The sequence below is a fragment of the Ochlerotatus camptorhynchus genome, unplaced genomic scaffold, assembly GCF_037179485.1.
Source record: "Ochlerotatus camptorhynchus isolate MF236.1 unplaced genomic scaffold, CSIRO-AGI_Acam_v1.1 ptg000182l, whole genome shotgun sequence".
Classification (NCBI taxonomy): Eukaryota; Metazoa; Arthropoda; class Insecta; order Diptera; family Culicidae; genus Ochlerotatus; species Ochlerotatus camptorhynchus.
The window spans coordinates 469,261-493,817 of NW_027040672.1; the positions used below are offsets into that span (position 1 = coordinate 469,261).

At 37.7% G+C, this 24,557-nt stretch overlaps 1 protein-coding gene across 2 annotated transcripts in view; it reads left to right on the forward strand.

The window, feature by feature from the left end:
• Positions 1-24,557, forward strand: part of LOC135702016 (DNA-dependent protein kinase catalytic subunit-like) — a 253,136-nt gene that overhangs the window by 156,265 nt on the left and 72,314 nt on the right. Inside the window, exon 1 of one of the 2 annotated variants that reach the window (XM_065222964.1) lies at positions 9,129-10,083. The exons of the other annotated variant lie outside the window; for it this stretch is intronic. Within the exon in view, the coding sequence (XP_065079036.1) occupies positions 9,267-10,083 (817 nt within the window). The 5' untranslated portion in view covers positions 9,129-9,266. Of the gene's footprint in view, positions 1-9,128; positions 10,084-24,557 lie in introns of those variants that run through there. 2 annotated transcript variants of the gene reach the window in all.

A 24,557-nucleotide genomic window follows, 5' to 3' on the forward strand; every position in this document is an offset into this window, starting at 1 on the left:
TGCATGTTCTGCATGAATCCACACACCCCTGATGTTATCTGTCAAACTTTCATAGCGAATCAAAACAAACATAGTGTAGTAATAGAATTTCAATTAGAATAGGGTACGTTAATCGTTTGCTTGGGACCAATTGGCTACTAAAGTGGTGAGCCAATTTAAAATCGTTAGTTTCGTATTGATTGTTGGTGGTACGGCCGAGTACCACAGAAGAACGGTACCGCAAAAGCAAGGCCATATTTATAGAACTAGGTAGGAGATGTGCGTACTCTGGGAAGTGCGCTGTTTAAGAATTGTAGAACGGGGTGATCTCACGCGTCGCCCAACTCCCGAAATTAGAAGAAAAGTAATTAAATTCGGAACCCAAATAAAACCGTATCGTCACTTAGGCAATACAGCAAAGGCCATAGGACTTGTGCGTAGGGACTTGAGCGTAGGTGAATAAGACCCTTGCATAGATGCAAAAGCGCACATGCGCACGATGTACTGACGCCCAAATTCTAGGGCCCCGACTCCATATAAAGACGTATTTTCGATTCATTCTCGAGAGCAGTGAATTGCCCCTCGGTTTACACTGATAAAATTTCAAAGATTGTTTTTATGTGTCCCACACATGAATTTTTGCAATTTGATCAACACATAATATCTATGTGTCGGACTCATACTTAATATGTGCACACATAAAAGCCATGTGTAACCACACATACTATTCATTTGACTCATAAATTTCATGTGTGCTTCTAGGTGGATTCTGTTTATGTGGGGTCACATGAAAATCATGTGGAATTTTACAAGGAAATTCGCCAATAAAAATGTGTGGAATTCTATTAGTGTAGGGTTACGATTCAAACGGTTGCCAAGCCGATGCGAAGGTAATCGGCTCACGTGTGCTAGGATGGGGAGGTTTTGTGAGCAGAGTTTTCCTTCTTGAAGGATACGTGAAGTACCAAGTTAACCAGATCTCTTCAATCCAGACTGCTGGCCAGTTGCCACAATCTGTAATTGATTCCAATTGGTTGGGTTCCACCTAAAGAGAGTCCGGTATCACTTGCCAAATTTAGTTGGTGGCGAGTAAGGGGCTTCCGGATACAATCTTTCGGCTGGATTGCTAACCAATTCAGACTCAAGACCTGATATAACTTACCGATTGGGTTTCGGATGAGTGAGCCGCATGAACGAATAGTAAATAAACACACTGATTTTATTTCTCTGAAATTTTCCTTATATATATACTGCGTTTACACATTTATGTATAAACCCATCAAACGTCAATAGAAGTGTATTTTTTACATATTTTTCAAGAACGGTTTTTACTGCAAAATGTGTAAAAAGTAATCATTCAAAGACATTATATATGATAAGGACGCATGTTTTTTTATATTAATATCGGAGTTTTCTTATTTGTGTCAATGATAAAATAAAGATTGATCGGATTCAATAATATTTTATTAAAAAAAGTCACAGCCAGACACCGGACAATGAAAATCTTAATAATGATTATTTTTCTAGGGCTTAGCTATGACAATAATATAAATCACGTATTGCTGATTGCATCTGAAACTGGACTGTCCCAAAAATGCAAAAAGTGTGATAAAAGTGCATGTTTCCGTCAAATCGCTCCGTCTTCGGAGCACTTATTGCTTGCATCATAAGGAATAAGTACACCGAAGACACCAAGACGATTAGACGTAAGCTTGCAGTTTTATCACACTTTTTAATAAGTGAAAACGCGCTTATTAGTCCAATTTGGTGTGAAACGCGAAATACCCCTTGTCCACCGTTGCTCTGTTACAGTTTAGACCATAGTTTCTCAATTTTTTTGTTTAAATTGCTGAAAGTTTTTCGCTTAGGCAAATGGCGTCCATCAACGAAGCAGAAGTTTTTTTTAAACCATTAATGAGTATACAAATACACATTTGTTGACTAGTACTACAGTCTTAAAATGTGTATTTGTATACACATTTTAAGATCTCCAAATTTACAGATTTTTGACAGCTGCATATAAATATAAAAAAATGTGTATTTTTTTAACTCATTTATGTGTTTACGCTGGTTACCGTGTAAGGAGATTTCTATCAGTGTACGTGTGGGCATTTTATACTCATCGACCTTCCGTGACCGATTCCCTTCGTATTTCCACACCGAAAAAAGTTTTCATATAGCTTCCATTGGGAACGCACATGATATTTTTCCACTAACAAAATTAATGATTTTTATCTGAAATTCACATAACATTCATATGATCACATGAATTCTATGTGATAAATCACGTAAATTTCATTGGACACATAAGGTTCATGTGATTTTGTAGTCCAATTCCCAATTATGAGATCACATGAAAGTTATGTGAAATTCTAATGGATATTTTCCATTGGAAATGTGATTTATTTTTTGAGTGCATGTTTTCTTTATTTCCGGAGTAAACTGTGATTAGGGCGAAACTAGAAAAATGTAAACAAATGGAGATTTTACAGCAATCAGACGGAGCAAGCAGGCAAAGGTGTTCTGCTATCGAAAAATTCGTGCAAAGCGAAAGGCTAAACAAAATTTATTTTTAAACAAACTTGATAATGGATTAAGCACAGACAAACAGACATAACACATTGAATATTTCTCACTGTAAAACATCGTCGCAAAAACATTACCGCCATCTGTTGAGTACACTGTGATGGGTAGTGAGCTGAACAGATGGCTGTAGTGTGTAAACGTCAAACTCAAGGGAAATGACTATACGCGCCACAGGTGGCGATACTACCAACTACGATACTTTAAAATTGACCGTTAAATGCTTGTTCGATGAACAACTTGCGAGTGTTATGTCTGTTTGTCTGTGGATTAAGCTCATCTTTAGCTGAAACGTACACACGGTGAAATGTTAAGGGCTACAGTTTTAAGGAAGTCAAAATAAAACGGATAGAGATTATTGGCGTTAAACTCACGCACACACACAAAAAACGAAAATTGTATTAGTAAAAATATTGTACTTTCAATTTAAAAGTATTCAAAAATTTGTTATACTAACTATGAAAATATTTAATACACCAAGGTTTTTTTCAAACCAAAAGTAAATGTTTTGATTTTAACTTGTAGTTTTAAAAGTGCAAATTTTCAAATCGAATATAGTTGAACGGTTGAACTGTCAAAACACCTACTTTTTGGAGAGATTTCTACTCATTCCTGGGTAGGTTAATAATAACGTGAGTGTAGAAAAGCAGGTGGTGAAAATGGCAAAATTTTCAATTATTTGTTAATAAGGGATTATTATCAACAATCAATACGAAACTAACGATTTTAAATTGGCTCACTACTTGACTAGCCTATTGGTCCCAAGCAAACGATTAGCGTACCCCATTCTAGTCGAAATTCTAGTACTACGCAATGTTTGTTTTGATTCGCTATGAAAGTTTGACAGATAAAATGAGGGGTTATTGGTTTTTCCTATGTTTCGAGGGGTGAATCGATTAGCTTGGGACCGAAGAGAGTACCAGAGCTGAGCCAAAAAGTTGAGCACGTTGTTTTGGGACCTTCTAGTCTTAGAGTTACCTCTATGTTATTATCGCGAAGAGTGTCCCAATCCGGACTTTTATTGCTCGGAAAAAGATGTCCATACTCGTGTAGTATGGAACGAGGTATGGAATCCTTTGTCGAACAATAGAATGCTGTCGAAAAAGTTGAAGCAGAAGTAGGAAACCAGTAGGTGAAAGCCATTCGATGTAGCGACTGCGAATTTTGATACAGCCGCTCAGCCCAGTTACTAAGAGGATTCCAGGATTACCGGGAAAATCATTACTTAGTCGAGCGACATCCCAAGTAACAATTTCCAGTTGAAGAAACGCTTTCGTTTTGATTTTGTTCAGCTGCATGTTGAATAATAATTGCACAATGTGTTCACCACAACTTTTATAAAACCCTTGTTTACACTGGTTTGGAGAACCTATACAACTGCAACACAAAGGTGTTGTCTAACGTATTCAGTAAAACGTTTACCCAAAATCAATTTCTTGTTGAAGAAACGCTTCCAATGTGATTTTATTCAACTGCATGCTGAATAATAACTGTACAATTTGTTTATTGCAACTTCTGTAAAACTCTTGTTTACACTGGTTTGGAGAACCTGTTCAACTACAGCATTATATGTATACGCGGTATAGGAGTAGATGCAACTTTTATACAACGTTTATAGATACATATTAAAACTCAAGCTTTATTATTTTGGTGAAAGCTCTTATACAACGTTTGTAGACACTTCTTGACAGCTGCTTTGAAATTTAGTAGAGAGTAAACCTGAGAGGCGTTTGTTGCACTCTTTTATGACTCCTAAATAATCATTGTACAGCAAGCGGTGAAAAGCGTTTATAGCACTTTTCAATGACTCCTTAACAACCGGATAGAAGCAACTTTTATACAACGTTTATAGATACATATTTAAACTCAAGCTTTATTGTTTTGGTGAAAGCTATAATACAACGTTTGTAGACACCTCCTAACAGCTGCTTTGAAATTTAGTAGAGAGGAAACCTGAGAGGCGTTTGTTGCACTCTTTTATGACTCCTAAATAATCACTATACAGCAAGCGGTGAAAAGCGTTTATAGCACTTTTTAATGACTCCTTAATAACCGTTGTGTAAGTACTCACAATATTCAAAGATTAAAATTAGTTTAACAATTGTCGTGGTGCGCCAAAATAATTGCTTGTACAGTTTTTATTAATTTAATTTATTTGTGCACATTGAAAAAATATGTAATTATGCCATAATTCACATTCTGTGATCATGGAGGAAGTAGTAACAAGCATCTGTTTAATCTTTGATTGATATTCTTTCAATTAATCTCTCTAATCATTAATTGAGAGAATTTATCTAGAAATGTTATCGTTGATTATATGATATATGTCTTAAATTAATGTTTGCATTTATTAATAACACCTATATATAATTTACCTCTACTCCACCAAAGGTTTCTCGAAGCAAGATTCGAACTCATGATCCCGGATTGCCAGCCGCTTCTGTTTCCATCTGTTTTTTCCACATATTTTGATCATATGAGAGAAGTATATCAAGCTCATCTTGAGTGACTTCTCTTGCAGTCGAATAATCATTGCCTTATGGTTATATAAACATGCCTATCACTTGTGCTATTTTTAGCAACAAAATTGTGGTTGGTCGAATGTAAACAATCATTTAAGAGTGCTCCAAGCAGCTTTTGAAGCTTTTAACCAAATGGTAATACAACTACATTCTTGTTCAACTCTGGAAGCTATTATTCAACGTTTGATCAACTCAGGTGTTGTAAAAGAGCTCCCAATGGTTTGTTTTGATGCGTTTATTCCACATCCTATATGGCTCCTGTCAAACAGTTTAACCGAACGTAAACAATCATTTAAGAGTGCTCCAAGCAGTTTTTGAAGGTTTTAACCAAATGGCAATACAACTACATTTTTGTTCAACTCTGGAAGCTATTATTCAACGTTTGATCAACTCAGGTATTTTATAAGAGCTCCCAATTGTTTGTTTTGATGCGTTTATTCCACGTTCTGTATAGCTCTTGTGAATCAGTTTAACTAAGGTGCTATAAAAGTTATCGTAGGTCTTATAAAGCATATAGTTAAACCGAACGTAAACAATCATTTAAGAGTGCTCCAAGCAGCTTTTGAAGCGTTTAACCAAAAAGGCAATACAACCAACAATCAATACGAAACTAACGATTTTAAATTGGCTCACCACTTTAGTAGCCTATTGGTCCCAAGCAAACGATTAACGTACCCTATTCTAGTCGAAATTCTATTACTACACTATGTTTGTTTTGATTCGCTATGAAAGTTTGACAGATAACATCAGGGGTGTGTGGATTCATGCAGAACATGCAGGGGTGAGTGAAATAGCTTGGGACTGCTTGGGACCGTTGTTCTGGTACTGAGTGAGCCAAAAATAATAATGATTTTCTTCGGGACCCAGTGGTCTTAGAGTTACCTCTATGATACAACTACATTCTTGTACAACTCTGGAACCTATTATTCAACGTTTGATCAACTCAGGTGTTTTATAAGAGCTCCCAATGGTTTGTTTTGATGCGTTTATTCCACATCCTTTATGGCTCCTGTCAAACAGTTTAACCGAACGTAAACAATCGTTTAAGGCTCTGAACCATTTGGTAGATTATTTTAACTTTTGGTTAAAATTTGACAGATGGAAAGTTATCGATTAACCCTGCTATCCGAGCATGGTTATTTCTGACAGACAAGAAGTTAAATTTTGACAACCGTGGCTCGAAAACCGGTCGATCGACAGCACAGGGATTTTCGAACATAGAAAATAACTTTCGAAATGTCACTTTTAACCACGAGTTAAATTTAACTCGGCAAATGGTTCACAGCCTAAGAGTGCTCCAAGCAGCTTTTGAAGCGTTTAACCAAAAAGGCAATACAACTACATTCTTGTACAACTCTGGAAGCTATTATTCAACGTTTGATCAACTCAGGTGTTGTATAAGAGCTCCCAATGGTTTGTTTTGATGCGTTTATTTCACGTTCTATATAGCTCTTGTCAATCAGTTTAACTAAGGTGCTATAAAAGTTATCGTAGATTCGTAGGTCTTATAAAGCATATAATTAAACCGAACGTAAACAATCATTTAAGAGTGCTCCAACAGCTTTTAAAACTTTTAATCAAATGGCAATACAACTACATTCTTGTTCAACTCTGGAAGCTATTATTCAACGTTTGATCAACTCAGGTGTTTTATAAGAGATCTCAATTGTTTGTTGGGATTGCCACCGGCCGGCCACTTGCTTGCCCTGAACTGAAAGTGGTGGTACAACCATAGAGGTAACTCTACACCTAGGGGAAGTACAACTTGATCTGAAGTAATATTTGATGTAAAAATTGCTCAAATTGGTAGTTATTATAATTTTTAATATAAATATTAATGATATTAACTGTCAAGCGGAAAGCTTCAAAGTAAAAAAAAATAAAAGTGTAACTTTATCGCATACACTCAATGACGTTGCACCGTCGTTGTTTATGTTTACTGCAGCTTTCTGTTTGTCATAATGTATGTCTAGATTTTCGTTTTCGATAGCTCTGATCGATTTCGACTTCAGCTTTTCATGATAAAAACGGTACTGGACGTTCCCCCAGCAACAAATCTCTCCAAGTTGCATGCTCATGGCGAATCGAGCGTAATATGACCACGGAACCATCACTCTGGGATTCCGTTAACAGGGGCGGCGTTGTCAATCGATTCCTGTTCCATCGGAGAACAGCACATTGGTTCACAGATGATGAAGAATTCGCGGAAATTAATTCCTGGGAATGGAAGTGCGGCCGATTATGCTACCAAAAAATGCCGAACATGAGTACAAGGAGCGGATTTTGGTGGCTAGCAAGACCACAAAGGAATGACTTGCCTCTCGTGTGAAATACATTTTTGATTAAACGAATGTCAAATGTACACTTAAAACCAAAATAGTCAAAAACAAACAAAAAACAACTGTCAGACTAAGTATAAGATTCGCAAATATCACACATATTATAATATTTAATATTTCCACCATCGGTATTGATACTGATACTTGAAGCTGTCCTTCCCCTAGCTCTACACAGAAAAAAAAGTTGTTGAATATTACATCCAAACTGCTGCAACCAGGTCAATCCATCGGTTGTGTAATATAATATAACGTTGTACGATGTACATCGATTTTGCGAACAAAATTACATCCATTGATGTAATATTGTATCTTTTTTTTTTATATCTTTATTAAGGAGACTTTCAGCCGTTGGCTGGCTCGTCTCCGAAATATTGTATCTGCTTTTTACTATTACATCATTATTTCATACATCAGCTTGAATTACATTAATCGATATTACATTTTTTTTGCTGTGTAAGACTCGAAGGTCCCGAAATAACGTGCTCAACTTTTTGGCTCAGCTCTGGTACTCTCTTTGGTCCCAAGCTAATCGATTCACCCCTCGAAACATAGGAAAAACCACTAACCCCTCATTTTATCTGTCAAAATTTCATAGCGAATCAAAACAAACATTGCGTAGTACTAGAATTTCGACTAGAATGGGGTACGTTAATCGTTTGCTTGGGACCAATAGCGAGGGGGGCGACTCTATCTACGATGCAGAAAAGATTGTGTTTTGCTTTGGCTAGCTGCACGCACGATGAGTAGATAGAAGGAAGATTTATGTCGATTTTGAAGATTTTCTGCAAAAAGATGAAGCACGATGCAAGTAGATGCGAGAAATGAAAGATGATTTTTCGAAGATTGATTCACTAGTGTGAGATTTTTTGAGCATCTAGAATTGAGATTTAGATGTGTCGCCCCCCTCGACCAATAGACTAGTCAAGTAGTGAGCCAATTTAAAATCGTTTGACATCAGGCATACATTTGATTTCGATGCTGATGTAGACATCAAAATCAAACGTTGGGCTAATGTAAATTTCTATTCGGGTGGTTTACTGTAAAGAGCCTGAATTTATAAAGAGACGATATGTCAAAATTGGAACAATCGATTATCTGTCAAAGTCATAGGAAAAGTCATTCCAATCGAGCAGAAGACCTGTCAAATGGATAAGATGTCGCCTCTTTATAAATTCAGGCTCTTTAGTTTACTGAAAATTAGTTTATTGAACGGAACATGAGAGATGAGCTCGGATGAGTGAAAAGAACTAAATTTTGGGTAATTTTTTGGCTCCCTGATGGCCAATTTGTTGTTGTTAGATTTAATGAGGGCGATTTATTGAAGGCGTATTCTTAACGTTCCGCGTTTACGGACGAAATTATAAAAATGACGAGTTTTCATGGGAATATGAACAAAACGCTCAACCCAAATAAAAATGGCTATATTTTACGATGATAAATATAAATGTGTTGAAAAAAAAATATTGCTACACCTTCAATTAAAAAAAAAATTAATACGTGCAAACTTGCTCGGTTTTTCTTCTCGTTTTTCTCCATTTGTTTGCATTTTGCTAGTTTCGTCCTAATCACAGTTTGCTCCCAGAATTTTCCATTCATTCCTTCTCTTTTGTTTTGTTTCAAAGATCGCAACAAACGGCGCGCACCGGCGGTGTTTACTTTTCTGCATTCGTGTTTTTACTCGTATACGAGTCGGTTACGTTTAGTAGCGTTTAGTCACAGAGTACGGGACAGTGATCGGACTGTAATTTAAATGTTATCATACAATCGCTTTTACTTTTAATGTGTAGGTATCTAGTTCTTTAAAAATTTTGTGCGAATTAGTTTTGTTAAAAGCCGGTAAATAATGGCGACGGAGCTGGAGAAATTGCTGTTCCTTCTGAAAGGGTGCATCGATTCGCAACATGCCGCCAAGGCAAAGGAATGCATCCTGACCATCTCGGATCTGATCATCGGCGGAGATGGGCAAAATTCCGCCGAATCTGAATACTACCTGGACACCCTAGTTAACTCCTCGAACGGAGCGCTTGTGTTCCTTCAGCGTTCCATCAAAGCCTCCGGCCGGTTCCAGAAAGCCAACGAGGAGATTTTCGATTTGCTAAGAAAGCTGATCCAGAAGCACAGTCACCTCGTTCGAAAGTCAGTCGAAAAGATCGTCCGTGAGTGCATCCGCTACGTTCAGTCGTCGTCGGCCAGTGCCCGGGAGCGGGAACTGGCCACGGCCGTCATACAGGACCTGTTGGTTTACAAATGTCTGGACGAAAACTATGACATGCCGCAGCTGCTGGGCGACCTGTTGGGTGTGTTCGATCAGCGAAAGCTAACCAACCGCTTCCAGCAGAGCCTGTTCGAGCTGATCGGACTGATGGCTAAAGAGTTTCCGGAGTGCGTGAACGATGCCCGGCAGCGACGTATTCTGGACATCATGATGAGCGTTGCCGAGGGTCAACTGCTGGAGGAGAGCTATCCTTCGTTGATTTCGCTGGCCGGGGCACTGCAGGGGTTGAACTACTTTCTGGTCAACTTTGCTCCGTCCGCCGGGCTGGGTGATTCGCCGGCGGAGACGACGCCGAAGGAGGACGACCTGTGCCGGCGGATTTACGTGATCGTTAAGAAGCTGTCGGATTGGGACGAGGCGGTCAAGGAGAGGCTGGCGTTCAGAAGTGAGTACAGCTTTTTTTTTTCAATGAATTTTTGGAATGGGAAAAATATTTACCTTGCTGAAACAGGTACATACGGGTTTGTGGTTTTCCCCAGCGTTGGTAGATTCGAGTTAGGTACTAACGCGGTCACTCCGTACAGCTATATAAGATGAGTACATTTTTCTTAGATTCCCATATTCAATCGTTTGAGAGGTGTGATAGTTTCTAAGTGTGTTTGCTGTTGAGTGAATCGAGCTCTACATTTGTGATATTGTGGTTCCAGTTCGCTGATGTGTTAATGTGTTATTTTGGATTCGTATCCATGAGTCCTGCATCATCGATCGACGTTCGGTGCTTTCTGTTTTAAGTTCTATTTCCCGGAAACAGAAACGATTGATGCCGCAAGAGTTTAGTTAGGTATGTGGTCAGTTTTCTCTGATCAGTTCTTCCTCGCATTCAGGAAGCTATTTCAAAAGTGAAATAAGTAATAACAAAGCTTTCGGCTAGAAGTTCAATGCTGATGACAGCTGATGTATAATTTCTTCTCTCTTACGATGTTATTCTTTTCCGAATTCATCTTTTTGATTTTTTCGCAGTCTCATTGTAATTAGTGTTTATAGAATGCATAATTGTATATGTTTTTGCATGTGGAACCTGGAAAAGATTTAAATCTTTTAATGTCGGAGCTGATTCGTTTGTTTGCTGCAATGCCTCTGCCCATTTTATTTGAAGATTGTATGGTAGTTTTCTTAGCCGTTTCTTCAATTAATCTTTGATCCCGTAAATAATCTTGATATTTTATCACCTCTAGATTATTAGTAAGATTTCCTAGGGCATACGATATCTCTGCTACGGCACCTTTGTTCTCCTTCCTTATTCTTGACAGATCCGCTACAAGCTCCTTGTAGATAGTTTCTGGTCGTCCAAAGTTGAGATTTAATCGTTCCATTATGTTAGGAACATTTTCAGAATCGATCATTAGTTGCTGGACACTTTTCGCTGTATGTCCTTCCAACACTCGTTTCAATCGATTCAAATTTTCTAAGTTGCTGAATTTGCCTTCTTGCGTGGTATCCTCAAATTTTTTTTTGAATTTTGGCCATTCCTTGGCAGATCCACTAAACCTCGGTACGTTCATTATAGCTTGTCGTTTAAGTAGGATTGTCCAGTCTTCCTGTTATAGCATTTGTCATTTCGTTTAGAAGATGGTTAGCATCGTTGCTTACCGTCGGTTTCTTCTCGGATTGGCCTTGTTTAAACCATTTTGCTTGGAACGCTGTGTACATTTTGGACATACCCAGGCCTCAGTTTCCAAAGGTAGCCTTGGTAGCTTTGTGCACGTAACGTGAAACCAACGATCACATTCGTCGCAAGCTACCATGTTGTCTTTGTGGTCTTTGTCGGTACAATGCCGAAAGTGCCCATTTGGGTTATTAACAAGTTGAACCGACATCTTGTCTCTGTTCTTACTTATCGTTTGCTGCTACTAATATTGTAAAGTAGACTGATGCTTGCTGATTACTTGATGAGTTAATTGACAGGCTCTCGTCTATTAACTCAGTATTAAATACTCAAACTCAACTTGTTCCTCTCTGGAGCCAACAATGTAAAATACGAGGCTTGATAGTTAACCGGGAGGGTGCGGAGTTAAGACTACCTCGATTCTACTGTTGCATGTGAACAATAATGGCAGTTGTAAATTACTATACTTCGATTTTTCTGATCAGTTCTTCCTCGCATTCGGGAAGCTATTTTAAAGGTGATGCAAGTAATAACAAAGCTTTCGGATGTGAGTTCAATGCTTCTGAGTCGAGTTCGAGATTAATACAAATATTCAGGTTTATTATATATTATATAATTATATAAAGCTAATGAATTTCTTCCCCTCAATAATAAACATGAATGAACTTTATACCAGCATCTAGGCATCTTTCCTTTCGGTAAATTATACCTGTATAAAGGCGTCCTACTATCTCGGTTTTATTGCACTCAGCAGTCTATTTTGTATATTTACACCTCCGTCTGTTTCAAGTGTGTCATAAATCTATGTTTATGTCTGTCTAGAAAACTTCCTTTGTTCCTCTAATCTTACTAATCTAAATATCCTGACGAACTCATATAGTAACTTTCGATATGTAACACGAAGCTGTTCTTTCACAAAGGTCATTAATCTTGTACCTAACAAGGCTCCTTGTAATTCCAATCTGGGAATGGAAATCGGCTTTATTGGACTCACTCTTGATTTTGCTGTTAAGAGTCTAACACAATAAGATTCCTTGGTCTTACATTTTGTATAAACGCATGCTGCGTAAGCATCTTCTAATGCATGCACAAATATGTGTAATTCCAGTGACGTAGCTTCCTCTGTTGAAATGCATCTTGGAATCGAAATATTCTCGGTTGATTTGATCAAATAAATCCAGTTGTTCCAAGTTGTTTGGTATATCATCATCCCAATCAGTAGACGATACATGTAATTCTTGGCAAAGTATTTTACCGTGTATTGTAATATTACTAATTAATCCAAGTGGGTCATACACGGACATCAGGAACGCCAATACTTCGCGGTTTGTTGGGTATCTGCTAGTTTGTTCTGATTAATGATAAAATCCTTTTCTGTATTCCAATAGATACCTAGAACCTTTTCTACCTGAGATTCCTTCTCTTCAGAAGGTATGATCATGGTTCTTATTCTTCTATCGACAGGGATTGTATCCATCAATTACCAACTATTAAGCTTGAGCTTGATTGACCGTCCACGGTTGCTACTCTGTTATTGCCAGATCAGCTGTAATTACACAGAGAATCAATAGACTGGGACTAGCAATCATCCTCAATGTATACAAACTGGTGATCTCAAATTAGGCAATACCAGCGCCAGCCGCGCCTGAACGCAGTTCAAGAAAGGAATGGGTAGGAATGTGTAGACGTGACACTCGCTTTGATGGAAGCCGAGAAATCCTCTGCACTTCCACGAGGAGTCACAGGGATGTAGGGTTTGCAGCAGGGTTCGTTTTGGTAAACGATAAGTTGAATTGATGTCCGAACGATAGGGAGGAAATGCTCTCAGCCAAATAACCAAGTGGAGCTGCACCAACAGCAACAGCTATTTTGCTGACTTAGGTCCAAAACCAAGCTCCTTCGCGCTATTGAATCGTTAGGACATCAATTCTGCATATCGATTACCAACACGAATCCTACTGCAATCCCAACTCTTTCATCCAACATCCCAGTGATTTCTCGTGGAAGTGCAGAGGCTTTCATTAAAGCGAGTATTTCGTCAACATATTCCTACCCATTCCTTTCTTGACCAGTATTCGGGCGTGGCCGGCGTTGGTATTGCTTAGTTTTAGATCACTAGTATTTACACATCGAGGATGATTGCTAGTCCCAAGCAACGCCAATTGGTTCTCTGTGTAATTATAGCTGATCTCGCAATAACGGAGTTGTATCCTCGGGCGGTCAGTCATACTAATGATGATAACGAGCAACTGTGGCGGTGTGGTTTCGGAGCGCTCTAGCAGGCAGCCTTGGTAAGCTGCTTGCGGTGAGCTTTTCTTCCAGTTCCTGTGCTGAACTGCTTCGTGATGAACGATACGAACACGTCCGAAGTTCCAATGGAAATGTGGCTTCGGTTCGTTTGATACCAACCATGTGATCTCTGTTAGGAAAGACAAATTCCAATTTTCGTTAAATTTCTTAATTGTTTAACTATTTTCACTATTTGTATTATATGCCTAAAATGCTGGATAAATTCTCCGTCGAATGGCATACTGCATGACATATTACACATTAATGCGATGGAGAAATATGCGTTTGAAAACACGCCGCGTTTTCGTTACATGCCTCATTTTCGATTCCTTAATGTGACTCCCAGTATAGTAAAGAAAGGCGTATTCCTACGTGAAAAACTTTTGTTTTAATCTGAGCCATGCTGTATAAGACTCCTCAAATATAGGTAAATCCATCATAGATTGACGGAGAATATATTAGTTTAGTCATGGGTTTCGGGGTTTTATGAAAAGTATCAAACGCAAAGTTATCGCTTACGACACTAAACCAAGAATGATGTTTATTTCCTATTTCACTTCTATTTTAAAAGATTTATCTTGTTTATCCTACTTCCTTCCTATTTTCCTGTTCTAGCTATAGCTCTAACCACTCCGGCTCCAGTGGTGTTCCGTCATTCCGTTCCAGTCCATATGGTTCCATCTTGCGTGTGTTTACTCGTAGCGTTACGTCGTCCTTTCGTATGTTGTTTACTGGTAGCTTTGCGTCGTGTTTATATGTTGCGTTGGGTTGTTGCGTCTTGTCCTGGACCTCGGCTACCTTGTCGAATGTTTATGAAAGTGGCAGATTGTTCATGGGATCCTTTTCATAACTTATTGAGTGTCTGATTTTCTTCCGAAGCTATCTTTATCATTTTTATTAGCTCTTCGAATGCTTTAGAATTTTGAATTTTCTTATCATTAGTACCTTTTAAGCTTATCCATGTTTCTGACTTTGTTGTTTTTTATTTGAATGCCAGCGCATTTGAAAGGAAACCAGCATTCACAGTCATCACAAGCTACCAAATTGTCAAATTCGTCTTCTTTATCGCACAAACGACATTGAGGTTGTTTTGATGTTTTATATCCATCTTTAAATCTATTTTACTTTTTTTAAACTGCTTTAACTGCTTCAGCTTGATGTTTTCCGGTTGCATATCCCAGGTGCAATTTATCTGTCATTGATCGCAATAATTGCTGGTATCGATCGTCCCGCAACGTTGATCTTCAATTTCAATGAATTTATCGCTGCGAGGGGAACTGTTGATTTCTCCAGGGTCAAGTCAGCGGTATTGATTGAGTCATCTTGTTAAATTTTGAATTAGGCAGGGTAAAATAAACAGTCGTCCATTTCCTTAATTCATTCCCTGTCGGTAGATTTTGGGAATTGTAAAATACTCAATAATGGCTATAATGTAAAGATTTTCAAGAGAAAATGGAACTACTTATTAAATGAGTAAAGTGTTTTCCCACTAACGAATATCTGTAACTCATTTTTGTAGTAACAATTACTCATAAATGGGTAACATTTTACTCATTTAATGGGTATTTTCCTTCAAAAATGCATACCTTATAGCCATTACTGAGTATTTTGCAGTTACAGTGTATAATGTATTGGAAAACTGAGTAGTTTATTTTTGAAACCGTTAAACCTAGCTTATCTCAGGTATAACATTGAAGCAGAAACTATGCCTAAACGTTGTTGCCTGTACGGACTGTTTTCTCGTACGTTGGTAATAGGTAGGTTTTAATAGGTACTAACTTGATACTCTTTTGACACTATTTAACAGCACTGCATTGCTGACAGGCTTCATAGTTGACAATTCGTTCTTGAAGGTGGTGTTTTCTAAGAGTGCATTTCCGTTTATATCAGTGTAGTGAGTTCTACTTGTTGTTGCAGAATTGTTGAGTTGGGAGCAGTCTACTAGGTCCTGTACTTCAGATAAAACTTTATTGTAATATTACTCAAGCTTCAATTAGGTCCATTAATTTTTTTCTGGCTGCCTGGGTAATTAACACTGCGAATACGATGCGTCCGGTAAAATGTGTAACGGCAAATTGGCAATGTTTGAACAATCATAGCTCAACCATTTATTGACGAATTTGAAGTCTATTAGCGCCATTTGACTTCAATGATTTATTTGGTATCAATAAGTTTAAAATTTAGCAATAAATTGCTGAGTAATGATTTTTCAAACATTGTCAATTTGCCGTTATACATTTTAGTTGAGGCTGTTCGTATTCGGAGTTTTAATTAATTATTCATATACGTTTGTATACTTCTTTCTCCAGTCCTTCACTGGTGAATCAAATTCATTTTAATCTTTCGAATAACGAGCTTGAGTGTTATTTGTTTTCTATTCTTATGTACTATTGTTTCTTTGTTCGTTGTCTTGTTTCTTATGGTACAGTTTGTATAATTGAACGTGTGTATTTAAGTTTCAGGGTGGATTGAAGATCAAATGTATTTTATTTTCGTACAGAATGCCAACTGGCGTTTGATTGTTGACATTGTGTCCTATACGTAGCAATTGTCATTAAAATTTGACGGCTTCATTCAAACAGAGGTTTGTCTATGAAAATAAAAGAATCAACTGCGATAAGTAGCGCATCATGTATTTTATAATTTGACAAACCAACTTCAAAGGTTTTTTTTTGAGTTGGAAAAATGTCTTTTAAATCCTCCTAATTTTAACAACGATTTCCGAGAGATGAATATGGCTAAAAATCTCTTAAATGAAGATTACAAAAAAAACAACGATTCCCAAAATAAAATTAGAAGTTCTTCTTGGTTTTTTAAATATTCACAGCTAAAGTGTTCCTTCTATCTATTTTCTTTACATATATTTTTTGTTTAGAACCTAGTTTCTCTTAAAAAAAGAAACATTTGCTCTGTTGCAATAAATGATCGAGTGTATTTAAGTTTCAGGATGGATTGAAGATCGAATGTTAACTGTACTTAACTGTACTTAGACTTCACAGTGTGGTCGGTGATATCTTGCAGACAGGTAACGTGTCCTTCTAGCCATAGACAAACTTATGGAATGCTCTTTTCGAATATTTTCTCGTTACTTTTTTATAGAATGTTTACAACGTGACTTAGCCTAGGTGTAAATTCTGAGTCTTGGTTAGTTAACCGGCGAAGGCTCGGAATTACAACTACCTCAAATTTACTATTTTTTATCGCCTTAAATGGCAATGTTGTTTTACAATTCTAATTTTCTTGGTCAGTTCCTTCACGCATTCGGAAGGCTATTCCAAGGTCAGAGCTACACTACAACAAAGCTTTCGGATTGCGAGTTTGTAATAAGAAGCAAGTTCGAGCTTTAAGACTCTAATAACTGAGACTGATTGAGACTCAAATTTAGACTGACTTTATTTCTTACAAATATGATTGTTCGCGACGCGAAGACTTTGAAAACTTCAGCACTTATTGAACCAATGAAACGCGAAGGATAGACGTTCGCGGCGAACGGTTTTTAATGGTGCGCTCAATTCGTCAGGATTGCTTAGACACAACTTTCAATTCTCAATTATATTAAAGTTCTTTTAAACTTATAGGATAGTTGCTCTACCAAAGTGAGAGCTTATTCCTATATCTGAATAATTGGAAACTTTAACAAACTGAAAAAAGTATCTTAGCATCAAGATCAACCTTCAATTCAACTCAAAGGCTAAGACCTCACTAAAACGTAGGCTTGTGCTTCTTCGACGAATGAATTAAAACGATACCTGATGAAAACACTTACGAAAGGGATTGTTCGGACTTCACAAATGGACCGATTGAGCCTTACCAACGAACTAACTTTATTTAACAATTCATTTTCCTTATATAGCTAATCTTAAACCTAAAAAGTTTAACAGGTAAAATCTAATGGGTGATCTAGTCCTTCGTATAATGTGTCGTAGGTAAATTCCTTGCTATTTTTTTCTATGGCACATTTCCATCTTCTGGGGTTTTTCCAACAATCTTTATTTACGACACATTTCCTTCTTCTAGGCAGGTAATCACTTCATTCTTTAAAAGTTACCAGGTAATGCGCATAGAGAAATATTTATTGCTTGCGCTTTTGTTGCCTGCGCCTAGCTGGTGATATGTTCATTATTTTTATTTCAAAGAGAGGTGAAAACAATAATCATTATTTTGAATAGAACTAATTAATTCGTCGCGTTCCCAACATTCCGGCCTCCGTAAATTCAATTAATTTACTCATTTATTAGCGACGATAGTTTCTTCTAATCATAAATCATAAATGCCTTTTATTCTCTACAAATCGTGATCTTCAATTTCTTTTTGAACTGTATGTGATATTAATTTTATTTATTTATTTATTTTATAATTAAAAAATAAAGTATGTTTATGTTCAGCTTCCTTTGCAGTTACCACATCCTCGTTTTTGTCTTCTTCATTTGTTTGGTATTCGTGGGTAAATTGGTCCTCGATACGGAGAATCCGTATTAGCTTCATCTTCTGATGGTGCAGTCGTCTTGGAGAAAACGGTTGGCTCGTTTATCATCTTGTCATCATATTCTCTAGTCGTTGTCTTCTGAATATTCCTGAGCGTGTTCCGGTGGGTTAAAAATGATGTCATTGAATCCCAGAATGATGCTATTAACTGCCATCCGAAACCGTAGACGTCGTAGAGAATTCTTCCATGCATTACCGTGTCAATGATGAATTTTATGCTCCGTCCAATTACGTAGAGTCCAATCGCTGTTGAAGTCAAGTTTCCTAGCCATGTTGACCATGAAATTAATTTACTCCAATATTTATTGATGACGTTGTCAATAATTTTTTCCGATACTAATGCGTCGAAGTAAAAGCCTTGCCGACTTGGGTTATGTCCGGTCAATATCTTGTGAACAATATTGGATGCAATTCGCCGATCTCCTTGGTCATATATCATGCTACGCATTTTTTGCAAACTGTCGTTGTCATATACACCGCTTTCCATCAGATTAGGTAACGGTGTGTAAGTCCATTTCGTTATTAAATCCGTTGTAAATTTTTGATGTGGAATTGCTTCTCTTATTCTACCATCAATGGTAAACCATCTTCCGCCGAATTGAAACTTTGCTGGAAGCAATGGTGTACATTCGATTTCCGTACCTCTGATCTGTAATGTACGTGTGACCGGTGTCAAAAACATCGTTACATTTCCATGTTTGACCGGTAGCTCTTGATAGCATCTATCCATAGCAAAGGGCTTCACGTAGACCGGCTTGCATTCTAACACGTGCAGCACTTCACCTGCTACTACTGCTGTAAATCCAGATCTTCTCATTAGGCTGGTTACGAATTCTGTTGGATTTAAACGAGCTAGTGTTAACTTTGTCTCTAACAATGCTTTGTCTAATTTGCACATTTCTGTCATTACTGTGGTATACACGTCGTTTAATTGCTGCCCAATGTAATTTTCAACTAATGTAATCTTTGAGTTGAAATATGTGAAAAGATCATGGTTCTTTGCGTTTGATGCTCTCCGATGAAAGGGTGATTTGAATTCGACCGATTCCAAAATAAATATCCTGGGATGATCAGTACTATAACCAGTGTAACCACAGATTTTTGTACTTCCTTTTGTTTTTATGGAGAATAAATGCGAATCCGATATCGATGTATACACAATTTGTTGATCTTTTCTGTCGGAATCCATGTTAATAGTTTTGTTGACATGACCTTCATAGATAACTTCGAAATCTGATTCTTCGCATTTTTTGTTTAAACTTATATCCCAAGTGGAATATCCGTCTTCAGAATCTAAACACTTCCCATGCGAATATGGACACACTATTCCATGTCGTAGAAGTATTTGGTCATTTTCGTTGTCTACTGTGGCTTCGTAGTTGTATAGAGCGATCTCATACTCAAAGTAAACTAACGCATTTGTCCATGTGTACTCAGGAGTTTTGTATTCTCCACCGCTGCATGAACTACCCCATAAACTTCCTACGACCAATGTTTTGCCTCTAGTGGTAGTATTTCTCTTCAGTTCATCTATTCTGCTGTTATGAGTTAGTGTTACAGATCCCGTTAGATGTGTGTTTCTGCACTCCTCCGCAGTGAATTCCTTTACCACATAGGAATATCCACGTTCGTAGTCTGAGGTGTGTGAATGCATTCCACAATGCCGGATGGATCTCTTGATGATTACTTTACATTGATATACTATTGTAGTACTCATTGTGTTGCGCTGCAATACTTGGATTGGCATTTCGATGCTTGATAAATTCTTTGATGATGGTAAACAGGATGACACGTCCGTTAGCGAATAGCTAGTCATATTTATCTCAGGACTCGCACAATCATACGCAATCAATCCGTGAGTTTGTAATCCGAGTGCAGAGCATAAGCACCATAAAAACATCATTATTGCGATATGCCAATATGTTGCTCTTATTATACATGGTTTTTTAGATCGTGAAGGCTTCATTGCGGATATTGTGTCCCTTATCTCTTTGACCTTATCGATGTCGATTTTTTGACGTTTTCCCCACGAATCGAAATTGATCTTAGCTTTTGATACAATCGGTAGGTCCTCCTGTTCGCTTGGAATATTTTTTTCAGGGTTAATTATAATCTCCTTACTAAACGGATTGTAATGCCGTTTTGATCCTTTTGGTTGCCGTTGTTGTCTAAATCCTTCTTCACGATGGTGATTTACTTGATGTTCTTCTGTTAACTGACTTGTGTTGTTCTTTTTTATGACTTCTCCTTTTACATCCAGTACAGCTACCTTTACTGATGGTCTTTTATATATACCTTTTGCCGTTTGAATGTCCACGGAACGGACTTGGCCGTCTGATGCTGTATGCGTTTTAATGACTCGTCCCTTAAGCCACTGGTAATGAGGTGTATTATTATCCGTTATCAGCACGATGTCATCTTCCTTTATTGGTTCTGCCTTGCTAGTCCATTTTTGTCGTTTTATTATGGTTGGTAGGTACTCTTTCCTCCACCTATCCCAAAAATGTCGTGCATAGTGTTGTACTAAGGGTCTGTTCATAAACTACGTAGACAGTTTTTTGGGATTCTTGACCCCCCCCTCCCCCTGCGTAGACAATTGTCCATACAAAAAAATTAAAATTTGTATGGGCCGTGGATAATTCTCAACCCCCCCCCCCCCCCCTAAACTGTCTACGTAGTTTATGAACAGCCCCTAATCTCCATTTATCTCGAGACAGCTCTCCTGCCGATGGATCATACGGTGGTGAGTATTCACCTGCTCTACCAATAAGAAAGTGAAATGGCGTTAGCACTTCTTCTTCAATATTCTCAATAGGTATGTGAGTAAGAGGACGTGAATTGAGTATGAATTCAGCTTGAATTAATGCCGATCTTAGTACTTCTAGCTGTAGTTTTCGATTTTTACATGCTTGAAACATTTCATAAAGACAATTCTTTATTATTTGTATGAGACGTTCCCATACACCTCCGAAATGTGATGCTGCTGGTGGATTGAATGACCAAGATATTTCCATAGCGGCTGCTTCACCTCTGCTCATTTTGTTGTTTATTTCTATTACGAGTGAATTTAATTCCTTTTCTGCTCCTACAAAATTTGTGCCGTTATCACTATAAATATGAGTGATTTTTCCTCTCCTATTCTGGAAATTTCGTAAGCACATGATGAATGCATCAGTATCCAGCCGATCAGCTAACTCAATATGCGTAGCACGTGTCGTTAAACAGGTAAACATTCCTCCCCATCTTTTTTCAATGGAACGCTTAACTATCACTTCGATAGGTCCAAAATAATCCACACCAGTGTGTGAAAATGGGTGGGCATAAATATTTAGACGACATTCTGGCAAGGCTGGCATTTGAGGAGGAATTGGTGTTGCTTTTCTATTTTTACACTGTTGGCAATTGGCTTTTACATTGTTTAATACCACTCTGGATCTTAAAATCCAATATTTTTGATGTACTGCTCCCAACACGACGTTATTTCCTTGATGAAGGTATTTTTCATGATACATCCTCATGATTAATCTTGTAACGTGATTTTTGTTAGACAAGATTACTGGTTGCCTTACTGATAATGGAACTATCTTGGTATTTTGTAATCGACTGCGTGATACCATGACTCCATATTCGTTCAGCATTGGAGTTAATTCTGATAACTTGCTGGATTTTGTCAAATGCCCATTTTTTGTTAAGTCCTCCATTTCCTCGGTAAAGTCGTCCCATTGTGCTTTTCGTATAATCGCTCGTTCGGCTGCTTTTCTATCGCCGTAGTTGATGTGTGCGTTGAAATTATTCTTATTTTTTATCCAGTCTGCGAACTTTTTTAGAATGCTTATGTGATGTACCAATTTGTTCCAATTCGAATAACGATGCTCTTGAATAAATTCAAACTCTGGATCATCATATCCATGAAACATAACTGAATTTTTAATCTCTTCCTCGGTATTTCTCATGAACCTGGATTGTGGCCAATTTTGTTCAGGTCTCTTCAAAAAGGTTGGTCCTGTCAGCCATTTGGATTCTCCTGATGTTTCCTTTGTTCCTTCATCCGCAGGGTTAGACTCTGATGGCCATTGCTCTGTTTTAGTTGTTTCGAGTATTTCCCCAACACGATATGCTACGAATGGTTTATACTTTCGATGATCAGAGTGTATCCATGATAACACTGTTTGTGAATCTGACCAAAATATACTCCTGAGAGGTTGTAATCTCATTTCTTGTTGTACCGTATTCGATAATCGTGTTCCTAGGATTGCAGCTTGAAGCTCTAATCTTGGGATTGAGATTTTACGAACGGGTGCTACTCTTGTCTTTGCAGCCATTAATCTTATACTCGCGAAATCTCCAAATTTAAATTTCGTCCAGTCCTTCGCTGAACCGTTGAATTTTGGCAAGCTCATCAGTGCTGGACGTGAAATACCGTCCAGCTAGGATCTTCCGATTCTTCTTGTTTTTTCTTCTTTGCTTGTTGTTGCTCTTGATTCATATTCTGAATCGCTTTTATCACACCAGCCATTGCTTCGACTTGCATGCTGAGAACATCGTCTGGCTTTGGATTTTCAAGTTTGATTTCCGTAAGATTTTTAACTTGTTCTTGTAATTTTTTAATTTGCCCTTGTTGTATATGGAGTTGTTCTTTTTGTTTAAACTCATGTTCTTTAATCCATACACATTTGACACAAATCCAACTTTCTTCTTTTGTTGGTTCACGTGTGAGCTTTGCGCAACTAATGTGAAACCACCTTGCACACTCATCACATCCGACCATATTTTCTTTTTCATCGCTGTTTGTGCATAACTGGCAATGTCCGTTTTTGTTTTCAACGAAGAAGGTCGACATTTTGCTTTCTTTAAACTTCTTTAAATTCAACACTCACTTCGTTTTTCTTAACGATCTTTAACTGTTCACTTGATTTATCGTGACTTTTTAGGTAACGATCTTAAATGTTGGCATTTACACCATTCAATTTTCGTGTGAGATCTACTGTTCCTCTCTGGAGCCACCAATGTTCGCGACGCGAAGACTTTGAAAACTTTGTTCAGCACTTATTGAACCAATGAAACGCGAAGGATAGACGTTCGCGGCGAACGGTGTTTAATGGTGCGCTCAATCCGTCAGGATTGCTTAGACACAACTTTCAATTCTCAATTATATTAAAGTTCTTTTAAACTTATAGGATAGTTGCTCCTTCTGGGGTTTTTCCAACAATCTTTATTTACGACACATTTCCTTCTTCTAGGCAGGTAATCACTTCATTCTTTAAAAGTTACCAGGTAATGCGCATAGAGAAATATTTATTGCTTGCGCTTTTGTTGCCTGCGCCTAGCTGGTGATATATTTATTATTTTTATTTCAAAGAGAGGTGAAAACAATAATCATTATTTTGAATAGAACTAATTAATTCGTCGCGTTCCCAACAATGTCTGTCTAGAAAACTTCCTTTCTTCCTCTAATCTTACTAATCTAAATATCCTGACGAACTCATATAGTAACTTTCGATATGTAACACGAAGCTGTTCTTTCACAAAGGTCATTAATCTTGTACCTAACAAGGCTCCTTGTAATTCCAATCTGGGAATGGAAATCGGCTTTATTGGACTCACTCTTGATTTTGCTGTTAAGAGTCTAACACAATAAGATTCCTTGGTCTTACATTTTGTATAAACGCATGCTGCGTAAGCATCTTCTAATGCATGCACAAATATGTGTAATTCCAGTGACGTAGCTTCCTCTGTTGAAATGCATCTTGGAATCGAAATATTCTCGGTTGATTTGATCAAATAAATCCAGTTGTTCCAAGTTGTTTGGTATATCATCATCCCAATCAGTAGACGATACATGTAATTCTTGGCAAAGTATTTTACCGTGTCTTGTAATATTACTAATTAATCCAAGTGGGTCATACACGGACATCAGGAACGCCAATACTTCGCGGTTTGTTGGGTATCTGCTAGTTTGTTCTGATTAATGATAAAATCCTTTTCTGTATTCCAATAGATACCTAGAACCTTTTCTACCTGAGATTCCTTCTCTTCAGAAGGTATGATCATGGTTCTTATTCTTCTATCGACAGGGATTGTATCCATCAATTACCGACTATTAAGCTTGAGCTTGATTGACCGTCCACGGTTGCTACTCTGTTATTGCCAGATCAGCTGTAATTACACAGAGAATCAATAGACTGGGACTAGCAATCATCCTCAATGTATACAAACTGGTGATCTCAAATTAGGCAATACCAGCGCTAGCCGCGCCTGAACGCAGTTCAAGAAAGGAATGGGTAGGAATGTGTAGACGTGACACTCGCTTTGATGGAAGCCGAGAAATCCTCTGCACTTCCACGAGGAGTCACTGGGATGTAGGGTTTGCAGCAGGGCTCGTTTTGGTAAACGATAAGTTGAATTGATGTCCGAACGATATCCCTGGGGTTACTGTATAAATAAATAAAAAGGAATGATCTCAGCCAAATAACCAAGTG